The 17,337-nt window shown below is 36.8% G+C and overlaps 2 protein-coding genes across 4 annotated transcripts in view; both read right to left on the bottom strand.

The window, feature by feature from the left end:
* LOC114647906 (C4b-binding protein alpha chain-like) overlaps positions 1-17,337 on the bottom strand; it is a 522,597-nt gene that overhangs the window by 289,485 nt on the left and 215,775 nt on the right. The window lies entirely within an intron of this gene.
* LOC114647908 (CUB and sushi domain-containing protein 1-like) overlaps positions 1-17,337 on the bottom strand; it is a 65,815-nt gene that overhangs the window by 29,896 nt on the left and 18,582 nt on the right. For 2 of the 3 annotated variants that reach the window (XM_028796613.2, XM_028796614.2), the window contains exons 4-5: positions 12,132-12,211; positions 6,881-6,943 (exon numbers count right to left, since the gene is read on the bottom strand). In XM_028796613.2, coding sequence (XP_028652446.2) covers positions 6,881-6,943; positions 12,132-12,211 — 143 coding nt within the window. The remainder of the gene's footprint in view (positions 1-6,880; positions 6,944-12,131; positions 12,212-17,337) is intronic. The other variant, XM_051924824.1, reaches the window with a different exon arrangement.

Here is a 17,337-nt window from a genome sequence, read left to right as displayed (position 1 = left end):
GTAGTGAATGCAATCACCGTTTACTTGTCCTTATCCATTTCAAATCCGTCTGGAAGAACACCAAACGCAGCTATTAGTGGGTTAGGAGGGATTGTGATACCAAGGCTGTCTGAAAGGCACTTAAAAATTTTGGTCCAAAATGATGCTAATTTGGTGCATGCCCAAAACATGTGACCCAGTGAGGCATTAGCTTGGTTGCAGCGTTCGCAGGTTGGATTTTGCCCTGGAAACATTTTGGACAGTTTTAAGCGAGACAGAGGAGCTCGATATATAATTTTGTGTTGAATAATTCTATGCTTTGCGCATATGGAGCTCGAGTGAATTCTCTGCATTGCTACCTTCCACTCCTTTTCTGATATATTAATTAAGAGATCTTTTTCCCATTGTCCTCTTGGATCTTTAAAAGGAAGGGACTCTAATAAAATTTTATATATTACAGAAATGGTGTCTAAGTTCTCGAAGTTGAGCAGTATTTTTTCCAGCATGGTGGAGGGTATGAGATGAGGAAAATCAGGCAGGTTCCGTTTGACAAAGTTTCTAATTTGAAGATATGAAAGAAATGTGTAGCTGGAAGGTTGAATTTGGAATGTAATTGTTCAAAGGATGCAAAGATGTTGTCTATATAAAGATCTCCAAGCAATTTAACCCCAAATCTTTTCCAGATATTAAAAACTGGATATGTTTACGAGGGTTGAAAGAGGTGGTTCTCTTGCAGGGGTGCCACAGATAAAAGATTTTCCATCTTAAATTGCTTTCTAAATTGGTTCCATGTTCTAAGTGAGTGAAGCACAATTAGGTTATTAGTATATTTGCGATAACTTGAATTTATTGGAGCGCAGAGCAGGGAATATAAAGAAGTGCTACAGGATTTTACTTCTATTGCGGACCAGGCCTGTGTATGTTCATTTATTTGTGTCCAGGTTTTTATGGCTTGTATGTTTGCTGCCCAGTAATAAAACTGAAAATTAGGTAGAGCCATGCCACCTTCTGCCTGAGGTCTTTGTAGGGTCACTCTTTGGATATGTGAATGTTTTGAGTTCCAAATAAATGAGGTTATGGTTGAATCTAATTGCTTAAAAAATGATTTATTGATATATATTGGGATGTTTTGAAATAAAAAAAGAAGTTTAGGAAGGATATTCAACTTAACAGCGTTAACTCTTCTGGCTAGGGTAAGATGAAGGGTTGACCATCTATGCAAGTCTTGCTTAATTTTTTCAGATTTAAACATAAAGAGCTTTATGTTTACTTGTGATATTTACCCCTAGGTATTTAAACTGATCTGCTATGGTAAAAGGTAGGGTGTCCAATCTAATATTATATGCTTGTAAATTCACTGGAAAGAGTATACTTTTATTCAAATTAATTCTGAGACCAGAGATCTGAAAGTGCTGTTAAAACTGCAGGCATAGTGTTTTCTGGGTCTGATATATATAAAACCATATCATCTGCATATAGAGAAATTTTCTGTTCCAGTCCTTCTCGGATAATCCCCTTTATCTGATAAGAATTTCGACAGTAGTTCAATGGCGAATGCAAACAGCAGTGGTGACAAAGGGCATCCTTGTCTGGTGCCACGTTCTAGTTTAAAGTAGTCTGAACAAATGTTGTTAATACAGACTGAGGCTTCTGGACTGGTGTACAGTAGTTTGATCCATGCACAAATATTCGGGCCAAACCCAAATTTCTCCAATGCAGTGAAAAGGTTGTTCCATTCAATCTTATCAAATGCTTTTTCTGCATCCAATAATAATAATATCTCTGGGGTGTTTGACTTTGCTGGTGAATATGTTACATTAAACAGGCGTCAAAGATTGGAAGATATGTGTCAGCCTTTAATAAATCCAGTTTGATACTGTGATATTACTGAAGGCAGCACATTCTCCATCCTTCTAGCTATGATTTTTGAGAGTATCTTCTTAACATCATTATTCGGAAGTGAAATTGGTCTGTATGATGCACATTGTAACAAGTCCTTATTTTGTTTAGGAAAGACGGTGATTAATGCTTGACGAAAAGTTTGAGGTAGAATTTGATTGTCTCTAGCTTCTGTAAATGTTGCCAATAAGAGGGGAGCTAGCTGAGTGGAGAATTTCTTATAAAATTCTATAGGGTAGCCATCAGGGTCTGCTGATTTCCCGCCTTGAAGTGACTTTATAGCATCTTGTAATTCTGATAGGGTCAGAGGTTTATCCAGTTCTTCAGCACTAAAAGTATCTATTTGTGTTATCTGTAATGTATCCAGAAATGCATTAGACTGTGTGTTGTCTTCTTTAAACTCAGTAGAATATAAGGTTTTATAGTAGTCTCTAAATGTGTGCATTATATTTTTATGGTCAATGATTTAATCTCCATTAGTGTTGGTGATTAGTGGGATTGCATTGCAAACTTCTTGTTTGTGGATTTGTTGAGCTAAAAGCTTATTAGTTGTCTCTCCGTGTTCATAGTAATGATGTCTTGATTTATAAATAAGTTGTTCAGTTTCTTTAGTTGTCAAGATGTTGAGTTCTGTATGCAGAGCCTGCCTTTTCCTATGAAGAGCCTCACTTGGACGCCTGGCATATTCTTCATCTATTCTAGTAATTTCGCTTCTTACCTCTGACACTTTCTAATTTTCTAATTTATTTCTGTGGGAAAGATATGAAATAATCTGTCCTCTTAAGAAGGCCTTCAGAGTTTCCCCAGAGTGTTCCTGCAGAGACCTCTGAGGATGTGTTTATCTCTAGGAAGACGCTAATTTGTTTGGATATAAATTCTGTACAGTTCTCGTCTGCTAACAGAAGTGGGTTAAGGCGCCATCTGCGAGGTGAGTGTGGGGGGCATAATGATTTTAGCTCCAAAACTAGAGGTGCATGGTCGGAGTTAACAATTGTGTTGTACTTACAAGATTTAATCGTAGGCAAGAAATTATTATCTATAAAGAAATAATCGATTATTGAGTAGCTATGATGCATTGGTGAGTAGAACGACTATGTTCTTGAGTTTGGGTTTAGAAACCTCCAGGGGTCTGATAAATTGTGGTCGGTTACAAACTGTGTAATTGTCTTTGCAGTGTTAGATGTCGTAACCCCGTGGCAGGAGTCCTATCTAAGAGTGGATTTAAAACACAATTAAAGTCCCCAGCCATTATAATTTTATGAGTGTTCACATTGGGAATGGATGCAAATAGATTTTGCATGAATTCCTTATCATCAACATTGGGTGCATAAACATTTATCAAAATCATTTTACAGTTAAATAAGTTGCCCATGACCATCACATATCTCCCTTCAGGATCCGATACTACATCTGATGCTACAAATGGGACTGTTCTATGTATGAGAATTCCCACACCTCTAGTTTTCTTTGTAAAGCTAGAATGGAACATTTGGCCAGTCCAGTCTTTTTGTAGCCGAAATTGATCCTTGCTTAGTAAGTGGGTCTCCTGTAAAAATACTATTTTAGTGTTTAAGCCTGTTAGGTGAGAGCATACTTTCTCTATCTTTAATTCGTGATTCAGGCCTTTTACATTCCAGCTCACAAAATTAACTGTCCCATCATGGAGACATTGATTCTGAATTTTTAATGGCATTTTATAGTCTTAACTGGTAGTGAGTCAGTTTTAATCTTAATTTCCAATTTCCCCACGAGTTATTGCCATACAGCCTATTGTTGATTTGATAGTTATAATTATAAGGATTAAAAGGATAGATTAGATATAGCCTGCTCTCCTTCTCTCCCCCCCTTATCCCCCACCCCCCATTTTGCCTCCCCACATGAGGCTATACCCCACTTCACAATGTCCCAGTCCTCTGACATACCGAGAGACAGAGCTCGTCCAAAACAAAACAAGACCCCTCCCCCCCCCCGCAGCGGCATTCGAGAATTAAAAAGTAGAGATAACTATTGCAGCTAAAGTCTAAATACTATCTGCCAAAAATATAATCATTAACAGTCTTTAAGCTTTTTTAAGCAATTTTAAAATAATAAGATAATAAAATAATGAACCCTGGGAATGGTGTTAAAAAGTGGTCTAAGATAAGCATAGTAAATCCTAATGCAATAATAGAAATAATAATTAACCAAGGGTATGATGTTAAACAGTCTCTTTTAGGGTAGTAAAACAAAAAAAACAAAAAAACAAACCCTACTTTAATTACTTCCACACACTCGCGTCTATAACTGTAATTAAAACATAAACATAATATAGCGTCCAAGTAAAGAAAAGGATGTATGATTATAATACCCATATCTTTACAAGTGGATCAGACAGCAGGTGAAAGCTCCTTTCCATGCCATGACAGAGTACGGCTCATTATTGTCTTTCAAAAGAGTGTCGGGAACAGCTTCTTTATTCCTTTTCAGCTTCCTCATTGATTGAAAATACAGTGATCCCTCGCTATATCGTGCTTCGCCTTTCGCGGCTTCACTCCATCGCGGATTTCATATGTAAGCATATTAAAATATATATCGCGGATTTTTTGCTGCTTCGCGGGTTTCTGAGGACAATGGGTTTTTTAATTTCTGGTACATGCTTCCTCAGTTGGTTTGCCCAGTTGATTTCATACAAGGGACGCTATTGGCAGATGGCTGAGAAGCTACCCAACTTACTTTCTCTCTCTCTCTCTCTCTCTCTCTCGTGCTGACGTAGGGGTGTGTGAGCAGGGGGGCTGTTCGCACACCTAGACGATAGGGACGTTGCTACCTTCTGTGTGCAGCTGCTTCCTGAAGGACATGCTGCACGGTGCTTCGCATACTTCGCATGCAAAAGCTCGAAGGGCACGTATTGATTTTTGCTTGAAAAACAAACTCTCTTTGTCTGCTCCTGACGGAGGGGGTGTGAGCTGCCGCCTTCAACAGCTTTGTGCTGTGGTGCTTCGCATACTTAAAAGGCAAACAGCCCTATTGATTTGTTTGCTTTTGTCTCTCTCTATCTCTGTGACATGATCTGCTCCTGACACGCACTCCTTTGAAGAGAGAGGAAGATATGTTTGCATTCTTTTAATTGTGAGACGGAACTGTGATCTCTGTCTTGTCATGGAGCACAGTTTAAACTTTTGAAAAAGAGACAAATGTTTGTTTGCAGTGTTTGAATAACGTTCCTGTCTCTCTACAACCTCCTGTGTTTCTGCGCAAATCTGTGACCCAAGCATGACAATATAAAAATAACCATATAAACATATGGTTTCTACATCGCGGATTTTCTTATTTCGCGGGTGGCTCTGGAACGCAACCCCCGCGATGGAGGAGGGATTACTGTACATAATATTGGCCACGAACTTCCACTTTCAGTTTGATGGGATACAAGAGGCTGTATTTGATATCAGCTTTCCGTAACAGCTGTTTAATGTTGAAGAAGGCTGCCCGTTTTGCAGCTGTTAAAGGTGAGAAGTCAGGGAAAATACGAATGAGATTATTTTCAAATATAATCTCTTGCTTGTGTCTGAGAAGTGCCATCACATCAAGCTTACATCGTAGTCGCTCAAAGCGAACAATAAAAGACCTAGGTTTAAAGGTATTTGAACTGTGTATACAATAAACTGCTGCTATCTCGGTATCTGGTTTAAAGTCATCTCCAATTATTTTAATTGTAATTCTACTGCAAATTTCACTGGGTTTGTACTTTCTCGTTTCTCAGGTAGACCTTCAATTCTAATATTATTCCTTCTGCACCCATCCTCCAGGGCTGCAAGTGTGTCTCCGAGTTTTTTGCATTCGGAATTTGCAATAGTAGCCTTTTGATTGGCATTAGATGCCAATTGTTCCGCTGTTTCAATTCGAGCCGTGAATGTCTGCTTAATGTCATCCAGCTGATCGGCAAGTTTTTTCAGTTTGGATCTATTTTCTTCAATGTGTTCCTCTATTTTCCCCACTATACCTTTAAAGGTTGAATCAAAACGATTAAATAGACGCATTTCCCGGTCTTTGTTATTCTTCTTAAGCCCCTTAAGCTCCTTCTTAAGCTAATTTACAGCTGTGGAGGTGGCAGTCGCCAGTGTTGTGATCATCTCTTTCAGTTCGGACAGATCGCTTCGGCTATCATGCTCCGCAGGTGGAATTGCCGCTCCTATTAGAGCCGATGCTTCGGGCTCACGAGGAGTACATGAGAGCACGTACTGCAGGGCCTTTTCTAGTTTCGAGTGATCTTCTTCTGAAATCAGCGATCCATCGTGACCTGCATCACTTGCATCCTCGCTTCCATTTTTGCTCTCGACTGGAGACGATGCAGTGGAGCGAGGTCCTAGGAAGCCTGCGCATTCATCTGCCAGTTCCAGGTCAGTCTCCGAGAGGCCGTACCTCATACTTGGGCTTGATGTCTGTCTAGACTTTGATGTAGCTTTAAGTTTCTTTTCCGGTTCTTTCCGACCTCTCTTCTTGTTACTCATGTTTATATACTGTAGTGGAAGCTCATCGGGTCGGGTAAATACAGGATATCTCTAAATAATAAGAAATACGTGAGAAAATAAAGCTGCTGCTAACGGAGCTCCGCTTCAGACGTCTATCTTCTGTAATGGACGAGACCAATCTCTGTACGCATTTTATAAGTAAGACCCCTTTGTCACTGTCACTTTTATGAGAGAGTGACTGGAAGAACAAAGCTGAACTGACTAAAAATGACTTGCAACCAAAAATATATTTTCCATATCCAAATTTTTGCTAACCAAAGCATTTCCAATATAGACCTGTTTGCCATGGAAAAAATAAAAAAATAAAAATCTGTTCACTTCCAGATTGCTTTTTAGTAAGAATTTCACTTTCAGACCAAATACTTCAAACAGAAATTTTTAACCTTGATGATGTGACTGGGAAAGCACATAAGAATTTCACTGTACTCTTTTATGAGGGCTAATAAATGATCTTGAATTTGAAGAACAGCCAATACAAAATAAATGGAAATTACCTGCTGTGGTGTCAGGTACTTTTTCAGATGTGGTAGACTGGGGAGTAGTGTTTGCTCTTGGATCTGCCAGAAAGAAAACAAAAATCATAGTCAGTGCAGTGCTAAGGCAGGATAATCAGCCTTTATGATTAAAAAAAATATATATACACATGTATATATATTTTATTTTATATATTTTTTTGGTTTAATTAAATTAAATACATTTTTTTACATGCACCACACAATTTTATTATTAGTCACATATGACCAACAAAATCTTAGTACAATAATTTTTTTAGTGTATTTTTGAATAAAATTGTGTCACTTAAAAATCTTTTTTTTTTTTTTTTAGCCACCGTAATGCCACACAGTAATCGGCACATTACAAAAACCTTGACTTGGGTGGGAAGGTGATTTGACATAAATGACATTGGCGACAGAATGGAACCAAACCTTCAATCTTAAAGTGAAATGTAACATTCATTCATGTTTATTTTTCATTTCAGAAAATCCTAACTACAATGAAACCTTACACATGTGAAGTACTGGAAATATACATTTGTCTTTTGGAGAATCGAACCTTCAATCTTTCTTAGAAAAGACCAAACACTTTATCCACCGAGCCAATACTGCCATAATTAACGTATAGATACCGGGTTAAAATTGATGAAATATTGCACTGTCACCGGAGATAAACATGCATGCAAAGTTTGATGAAAATTAGTTTGGTAAAATTGGGTAAAAAAATGATTGAAAAATTTGACCCATGCAAACAGAGAGGGAAAATGGAATAAAATTGTGTAAAAAAAAACATTTTATTTTGGAAAAACTGCTGGTTGTTCAGTATCCTTGGAGATACTATTATTTTTACAATTTATTGCTAGGATATGTGATCTGGACGATATCCTGGGCAATTTAGAAGAAATTTTGGAGCTTCAGTCTGAAGGAAGATTAAAATTATATTCAATATTTTTTTCATGCAGCTAGTCAAAGTAAACAGCAAGTAGGATATTAAGATTAACTGCACCATAGGTTTGGTAAATTGCATGTTTTGAGTGTTTGATAGTAACACTTTTCTTACATAAACCAGTGATGATGTGGTTTTCAAGAAAAAGCACTTTTTTAACGTAACTAGTTCAACTATGATGTGCTCTTTGCACAGCAAGCAAAAACTCAGATCTTAACTGGTTTGAAACTAACTGACCTAAAGTGACAATTATAAGGGCTAATCAGGGTTAGACAATCTAAGATTGAAGTTATGAGTCAACAGGCAAAGCCATTTTGATTCTTTTGTTGATAATTCGCATATTCTGTGGCAAGTATTGCTTTTTCAAAAGTGTGATTACTTTATCATGCAACCATAAGGCTTATTCATGCTACCAGGTGTTTTTCATTTGGGCTAGCTTTTTGAAATGCACCAAAGTAGAGGAATGCTTGCATACACTTTTCCTGCTTACTGTACATATTTATAAGTGGAGTTACCATTGCTGAGCCATAAAACTTTAGATGTGTGTAAATAAACACATTTTTTCATATTGGCTGTAGAAAAAGAACATATACTGTACCCTCTGATGCAATTCCATTCTTAAAACAAAACTGGCTGATCAGAAATGGAGTAAATCAAAGGACCTTTCACAATTGAGTGTTGTAAATTTCTTTACAGTGGTGCTTTACAAGTGTTTTTTAGGTGGTTTTCAAGCATTTTAAAGCATTTTGCAGGGAAAATACAATTGGCATCATTTCTTTTTTTTTCTTTTTTGGGTTGTGTGGTGTTAAGGTGTTGTGAGGTGACTTATTATCGTGAGATTTATAGGACTTGCCAAGCCCATTACTAGGTTGGATTTAGGATTATCACACATACAGATACACATAGGGATCCTGTAGGTAAAGTCTCAGATGAAAGCCTAATTGTCTGGCACCCTACAATATTCTACTTACAATCCCATCATATTCACACATAGATATCCTTAAATAGACAATGGATAATGTGTCTCACAATATTCTCTGAGTTTCTACTTAAGAATTCATCACCATCACTGACAAACATACGGGTGTCATCAAGACACAAAAGCGCATCTCTTTTGGTTATGCCACTTACCAACCAAACAATATGCCTTGCTTTAACTACAATTGTCTTTTCTTTCGAGGAGCAACCTCTTAACCTTGATAAACTCTATGGGCAGGTAATGTAGCTGCCCCCCATACAGGTGCCTTAATGTTTTATTTATTATTTCAATCACTCTAGATATAAAGACAAAGTACAGAAATTTAAAAGCAACTTGGTATTTATTAAAGAACAATAATACCAGTACAGAAAACTATAAAAGAGAATATAGATAGCATAGTCTGGTTTTCCTAAGCCTACATTATAATGATTACAACATCATTGTGCAAAGATATTTAATGCTGCTGTCACTGCAACACCATGCAGACACATGAAGGGTAAATTTAATCCTCCCAGTTTAGGGACACAGGGCGCCAGTGAATATTGCAACACCAATGGGTTTGAGGTAAGAAGCAAACATGGTAAACATTATGCCAGTCCTTTGCAGGACACAAATTGCACAGCCAATCAGAAAAGAGTGTGCTGTGTGCTATCCAGTAACAGAAACCCATTAATAAAGTGTCAGTTTAGTTTTAATTCAGTCATTTAATACAGATATTCTGAAGCAGTATGATCTGGTGGCACAGTGGCCAATGTTCATACCCAGGGGTCTTGGGTTGAAAATAGAAATAGGGGTTTAATGGTATTTACTTCACAGCACAATGACTAAATGTATTTTCTTAATTGAGAAGTATTACTGACATTTATATCATTCAGTGTTATAACAGGTAGTCACTAATTATAATGAATCTAGAACTGCACAAGATGAACATGCAAATCCCATACAGTTTAAGGGAGGAATAAAATGTATCATTATTGTTATCTATACATCACTGCTCTGCACTACCACTCTGCCTACATATTAAAACATCTGTACTAAATTTCAACTTGATTAAAACTATATATGTATGCTCATATCTTTTGCTCAGTTCTTATCACTTGATTGCAAGCTATACATATACTTACTCTCTCTGCCAATTGCTGACACTACACAACCGAAGTGTACCCATGAATGACAACACTGGCTTTTTTTTTTTTTTTTTTTCTAGTTTCAACCAACTGCTTCACAAGAGGCAACAACTTCTTGTAAAAGAAAAGTGCTTTTTTAACCAGTGTTTTATGAGCATCCTCATTAATTCACTGGAACAAGTGTTTGACTGAATACTTTACTCCTTGCTAAAATGCTTAGATGTGAAAGGAGTCATTAAAAATAATGATGGTCAAAGCATGGTCAAAAAACAATTAGTGAAAAGATTAGAACAGATGAAAAATTAACCATGTTTTGATATCGTCAGATATCAAGCCGGTGAAAGTATGGGATTAACTGTAGTGAAAATGACTTATTTGTGGATAATGTACAAATCAACATACCTGATGTTTCTGAAAATGTCTGTCAAGGGAACGTATGGAAATGTGCACTGAGATCCAAGATGTGGTATGAAATTCAGATCAAAGAAGAGCAAAAATTGAGAGCACAATATAAAGATCTACAGCTTACTCAATATCAAATATTTTGCTGGAAAATAACAAACATTTTCCAATATCCATCCATCCACTTTCCAACCCGCTGAATCCGAACACAGGGTCACGGGGGGTCTGCCGGAGCCAATCCCAGACAACACAGGGCACAAGGCAGGAACCAATCCCGGGCAGGGTGCTAACCCACCGCAGGACACACACAAACACACCCACACACTAAGCACACACTAGGGCCAATTTAGAATCGCCAATCCACCTAACCTGCATGTCTTTGGACTGTGGGAGGAAACCGGAGTGCCCGGAGGAAACCCACGCAGACACGGGGAGAACATGCAAACTCCACGCAGGGAGGGCCCGGGAAGCGAACCCGGGTCCCCAGGTCTCCCAACTGCGAGGCAGAAGCGCTACCCACTGCGCCACTGTGCCGCCCATTTTCCAATATGCTTAATCCAATTAAGGACTTTTAGGGAAAGGAACCTATTTTCATGAGATGTGGAATAAGGCATAAGGCTTCTGCATAATGGTTTTTCTTGAATATCCAATCGAAAATTTGATAAATTGGCCAACCCTAAAACTTTCTTACACCCACTTACCCCAATTTAGGGTTGCAACATTTGCAGCCTATCCCAGCAGCATTGGTTGCAAGGCAGGAAACAACCCTGGGCAGGGTATCAGTCCATCACAAAGCCCACTCACACACACAAACAAAACTACACTTATGTGTGGCCAATTTACAAAAGCGAATCTCCATAATGCTCACATCTTTGGGGACGTGTAAGGCAAAGTTGAGTAAATAAATGAAAACCCACACAGAGAATGAAAAGCATGTGCAAATTCCACAAAAGCACAAAAGAATTAAACTGATAAATGTACGATGAATAATACGTCTCGGTATCTATTAGGCTACACCACAGCAACAGTTGTATCATACGAGTGTGACCTTTAGTAAGTACTGTTGCCCACAACTTAATTTGATGTGCCTGAAATTAATAAACATAAAACCTGTTAGTTTTACATACAGTAAGTACACTTGGCTCTCTGAATTAGGAGTTACTACTCTGATAAAATTCTAGTTTCTTTAAATATACTTGCTTACATTCCTGTATCCTATGGTATCTCAACATATACCATCAGGGCATGTTGTGGACTGTAGTCCCACAGATTGCCACATTGGGCTCTGGAAGTGCTGCCGAGGACTAGTGCTCAGTGCTCCCTATTTTTGTGATGCCTTCGACCTGACCTAGAAGTAATTCCTATGGACAATGCCCTGGTACAGGAAATACTTCTGATTTTTTATTAGAGGAGTAGAAGTCGGGAGAGGAGCTGAACAACACTCTCTTGGGTGAAGTGTAGGAGAGAAAGAATTACACTACTGTGTTGTGCTATGATAACGGAGAGAAACCAGTAGTCTATGTTTTGTCATGAGGTTGTGTTTGAAATGCTGTAATGCCCTCTAGGGGTCACAGGGTGTAAAAAGTGATCACTTGTATTGACTTCAGCAAGGAATAAGGATTTCCTGACTTCTATGTCATTTAACACTGAGACACACAAATAACTAATCCCACATCTTAGTAGAAACAATCGATGTTGAATCAGTGTTTAGTTGTAACATATGATCTTGATTTGCCATCTTTCAGACACTATGCTATCTTAACTCCCTGTACAAGAAAGATGTTTATGTAGTCTTACCTGGCTCACATGTCGGATTTCTTCCATCCCATTTGCCATTTGCAAGGCACATTCTATAATTTCTACCCACCATTACATATCTGAAACAGCGACAAAGAAACACTACTGTTACAAGCATACAGTATGTGCTACATAGCTTCTATAGTCTCCTGTTTAATATACCTACACATTAGATAGGCTTCTTCACCCACTCAGCACTTCTAGTGGACATATCCCAATTATGAAAGCTCCAAGTGTTCAATTTAAATTGCACTAAAAATGTGATGCACAACCAACTCTCATTTAAACCAAAACATATCTAGTAACATTTATATATTCATTTCCTAACCCACTTTTGCTAGTTTTAGGGTGAAGCAGAGCTACAGACCACCTTGACTATAATTGAGAGAAGGCTGAAAATAATAATCTAAAAGAATGCAATAAATATGTCCTGCTTTTTTTAGGATTTGAGAAGAAACTAAAGCACAACTGGGTGTGCATGGGGAGAAAAAGCAAATTCCACTCAAACAAAAAGTTTGGTCTGGGAGTCAAACCTGGCACTATGGAACCACTAAACCATCTTTCTGCCCTAGTAACATTAAACTTAATATTAATGTACTCAATTTTGTATAACTATTGCTGCTCATAACAGATCTTATAAATAAGACTGTGGCATTAAAATAGAGCAGTGAGTTGTGGCTTTTGTTGCTATGGCCTCTTATTGTCTTTTGAAAGCTCGGTGGTAGGAGTTAACAAAAAAAAAACGACAGGGAGACAAATCTTCATGATAATTGCAGCATGAGATGAAATGCAGTCTCCCACAACAGAATAGTGTGGGTTGACAGGCTGTTGAAACAGTACAGTGTAAATCTGTAAGAATATTTGTTAGTCATTGTAACTATCTGGTGCCATTTCTCACAGGATTTTCTATTTTAAAAATGAATTTAAGTAGGCCAGAAAATAGAAAGGGGATAATTATGTAATTATTAGCAGTGACAAATGCAGCTATGAATTACAATCCTTAACAGAGTTTTCAGGTAATTAATGCTGTCTATACTTCTTAGCTGCCATTTCTGTCATTCACTGAATTTTATTGTAGCATGCGGTTTTAGATCAGCAATGCTGGCATCCACAGCAAAAAAAAAAAAAAAAAACAACCAGAGCTCCATTTTACATATTTTACTGTTGCTTCTGGAATATGCGAGGAAAGATTATAGGTAATGTCTGCTTAAAAAGTAGTTGTTTTTCAAATGCATTTACATTCCACACGTGTAAATGGCATTGCATTTTTTTTCCTTTATGGCTGACCCAAATAGATATTGATCGGAACAGGTTCTCTAAGCCATGTAGATGAAATAGACACACAAATAATCTTATTTTCTCCTTTTTACTAGGTTTCCAATATTCACTGCCTCTAATCTTACTTGTACTGTATGGAGGAATATTTAGGGCAAAATTAAATATATAAATACAATAAATAAAAATACAATGACAAGCATAAATAATAACCGTAAATATGTTATGAAATGTTTTGTTGCTTCTTTATGTTATTTAATTATTTCTTTATTTGTTTAATTCAGGGACACTGCACGCAACATAAAATACGCTCTGAAATGTAAACTGTCCTTGTCACCTGTTAAAATTGAGAGGCCCTAGCGAGTACTGTGTTTTTAATGGTGAATCGTTGTTAGGAGGCTCATAAACCTTTGACCATAAAGTTCTGCATTTATAGGCAGGAACCACACGTCAAATGCAGACTTGTGACAGGATGATGAATTCAGGGTAATTATGGCTGACTTGTCTGCCATGGACACAAACAGTCACAACTCTGAGCTTGCGCTTTGATTGCCTAGGGAATCCTGTGGGTCACAGGCATGTGCAAAATTACAACTGTGAGTGTCCCCTCTATCAACAATTTCTCAATTAAGACAAGTACTCACTAGAACCCACCTTCTCTGGCCTTAGTAAGGAAAATGTCAGTTTATATTTTAAGCCATATTTCATAGGGTGTGCAGTGTTACTGAAATAAATAAAAGAAGAAATAAAGAAATAAGCAACCAAAATACATTTCATGACATTTAATTATTTACTATCAGATATCACTGTGTTTTGATTTCTTTATTATCACATTTCACAATATATTTACTCATTTGTATATTTATTTTGTCCAAAACATTATTCCATAGTACTGTATCTCTCTGTTAAAATAAAATGGTCAAGAATTTTACATGCTTTCTTTTTCATAAATATTGTCTTATAATTTTGCTTGTAATGACAAAAATCCAAACAGTGTTTCAAAAAATCACTCTAGTTTTTTTTTTAATCTGTCATTACAGTGTCTTGAGCAACCTTAAACAACATCATATGTTTATATCCAAATATCGAACTATGAGTGTATGGTATTAAGACTTGTATAGAGAAGATGCTTTCATGACATTCTATAACTTAACATAAAATGCTTTTTTATGGATTACAAATAAGAGATTCTAGAACATGATCCACTGTAAAGATGCTATTATTTAATGAACCTTGCAGGTAAAGAAGTCATTTTAAATTCATAGACATGGCATGATTTTATACTGAGTGGTAAGCTACTTTCCAAGGTCTGCATTCCTTTTATAATTTGTGCTATGAAATTTATTAATGTAAGTTAAAATTATATAACCTATACACATTTTCAAACCTAAAACTACCTAAAATAGAGACAGAATTAATTGTTTAATCAGGGCCTTTGTAGTATAAAAAATAAATAAAATGATTGGACTCTTGTTATTCTAGATACAGTTAGGTCCCCTGAAATGAAGGGATTGTGTTAAAAAAATGCTTTAGTTGCCTCACATTTTTATGCAATCGTTTTGTTCACCCCACTGAATTAAAGCTGAAAGTCTGCACTTCAACTGCATCTGAGCTGTTTCATTTAAAATTCATTGTGGTAATGTACAGAGCCAAAATTAGAAAAAAGTTGTCTCTGTCCAAATATTTATGGACCTAACTGTATCTGCCTTAATGACTGGTCTAATATAGTTACAGTTATATTGTTATTTGAGATCAGTTATCAGAATTCCGTTAGTATTCTGTTCCATGAAAATTAGAAAAATAGAGTTTACTAATCACATCAACCAAGTTGTTCTACACAATACAACGGGTTTCTTGGATAAGACCAATCTTTCAACTTGCTGAGCAATTTTAGATCATTCTTTTGTGCTCTGTAGGGAAAAATGGGGAACATATAACAAGTGATATTTAGAAGGCGCCACTGCATTTCTCTACCTTTGAAAAATAAACATCTCAAAAGAAGAAAGCTCAACTGTCTCACCAACTTTAACAGCTAAACAGCAAAGGAGTCCATTGTCATAAGCCATGTAACATCAAGCTCAGGTCAACACAGTACACAGAATATTTTTATTGGTATCTTTTTTCCCCCTCTCCTCAATTCTAGACTATTACCACTTGCATTACTAAATTCAGGGACAGTTTTTATTTTTAGGTCATGAAGCAAGTCAACAGTCACACACACTGACAGCTACGTGAATGTTAATTATATTTATCAATTCACTTGATATTCAAGTAAGAATTGTAATGTACATTTACACTAGATAGTAAATTTGAACATAAAACTACATCATACAGTCCACAACAACAGCGTGTGAAAATTGTACACCTGTATACCGTCATCAGGCTATATCACTGCACTCTAGGGATGTCGGAAAAGCTGACAATTTGGTAACAAGTAAAGGCCAAAATGCTTAAACATAACAGTTCTAACTTTTTTTATAATATACTGTATGTACACTGGCGGCAAAATGAACAACTCCATTTGTTAACGCCAAAACAAAACTAATTTAATGTTTTGATCCATTGAAACAACATGTCTCTCTAGTAATTCGACATATACTGTGATATCTGAAACACAGTTATAGCAATATGGGCAAAATACCATAATAAATACAAATGTGTCAGTCATTTTGCTTGTTAATTAATAATGGATTAATGTAAAACTAAGATTTCTGATTTCATATAGGAAGCTTTGAAGTGGGGAAAAATGGGGAAGAAAAAAAAATAAAAGAAGGGGGAACAGATTTGGACAATTAAAGCACCAGGAGTTTGTGACTTTGAAATCTGAATCAATTAGACTCATTCACGAAGGATTATTCTTTAGTAACTTTTTACAAGCTGATTTCAAACTGGATTTGGAAACCATGTTGTTTCAAAAACAGATTTAACAATAGAATTACCGGAGCCTACGAAAAAACTCGTAGATCCATCCCACCTTAAATCACTTCGCACTTCTCCGTCTGTATTTTGTCCTGCAAATGTGTGGATAAGTAGAAATCAGCAAGCAGCCTGCTATCATATCCCCCACCCCGCACAGTTTTCTCAGCTCAAGTCTGTTTATCTGCGTGTCAGTTGCTTAGAGTTGTATAGAGTGAGAAGTCAAGCAAAATGACACCTTTTATAAATACTATATCGTTATTTGGAACACTTGCATTTCATGCGTGTTCCGTGTCTACAACGATCTATGTAAACACATTGTCAAAACAGAAACGTTTTTCATGTTTTAGTAATAATTGACAAAATGTAGACATGAAGTGTATAATGTGTCAAGCCTCAATTCCAAATATCAAAGAAACACTTTCACAAAAGGTACAAATATAACAGAACAAGTGAGCTTCTATTCAAGAATATAACTGCAGAAAAACAACTCACATTAGGATGCAACATTGACACGCATTTGCTATGATCGCTTCGGTGGCACAACGGTATCAGCTTTTGACTGGTAATCTAAACTTCACGGGTTCAATCCCGGATGTGTCCGTTTTGAGAAGTGAGCTGCAAGTATTCTTACTATTTTAGAATAAAAACATACATTTGATTCCAGTCTGTAACAGCTGGTGTAATTTATGATACTTGTAAAGGTTAGCTTTGTTTTTATTCTCTCAATCGCATTCACAATCCCACCCCCCCTCGCATTTAACACTGCTGTTTTCACATAAAGACGCGCTATAACAGAGGTCAACTCAGATCATGACGACTGTCCTACATTGGAGCAATAATACACTTTTGCCATCGCTGTAATTTGTATATGCACTTGGGAAGCTCTGCACACTACTTGTGACTTTACGCTGTAGGAAGTAAGTCCAGCATGATTTTTTTTTCCCGATTGAGATCTGATGCATTTTCAAAGTGTTCCTTTAATTATAATTGTGTGTGTGTATATATTTCTGTT

The sequence above is a fragment of the Erpetoichthys calabaricus genome, chromosome 3, assembly GCF_900747795.2.
Source record: "Erpetoichthys calabaricus chromosome 3, fErpCal1.3, whole genome shotgun sequence".
NCBI classification, from domain to species: Eukaryota; Metazoa; Chordata; class Cladistia; order Polypteriformes; family Polypteridae; genus Erpetoichthys; species Erpetoichthys calabaricus.
This window is presented reverse-complemented; position numbering and strand designations above follow the sequence as displayed.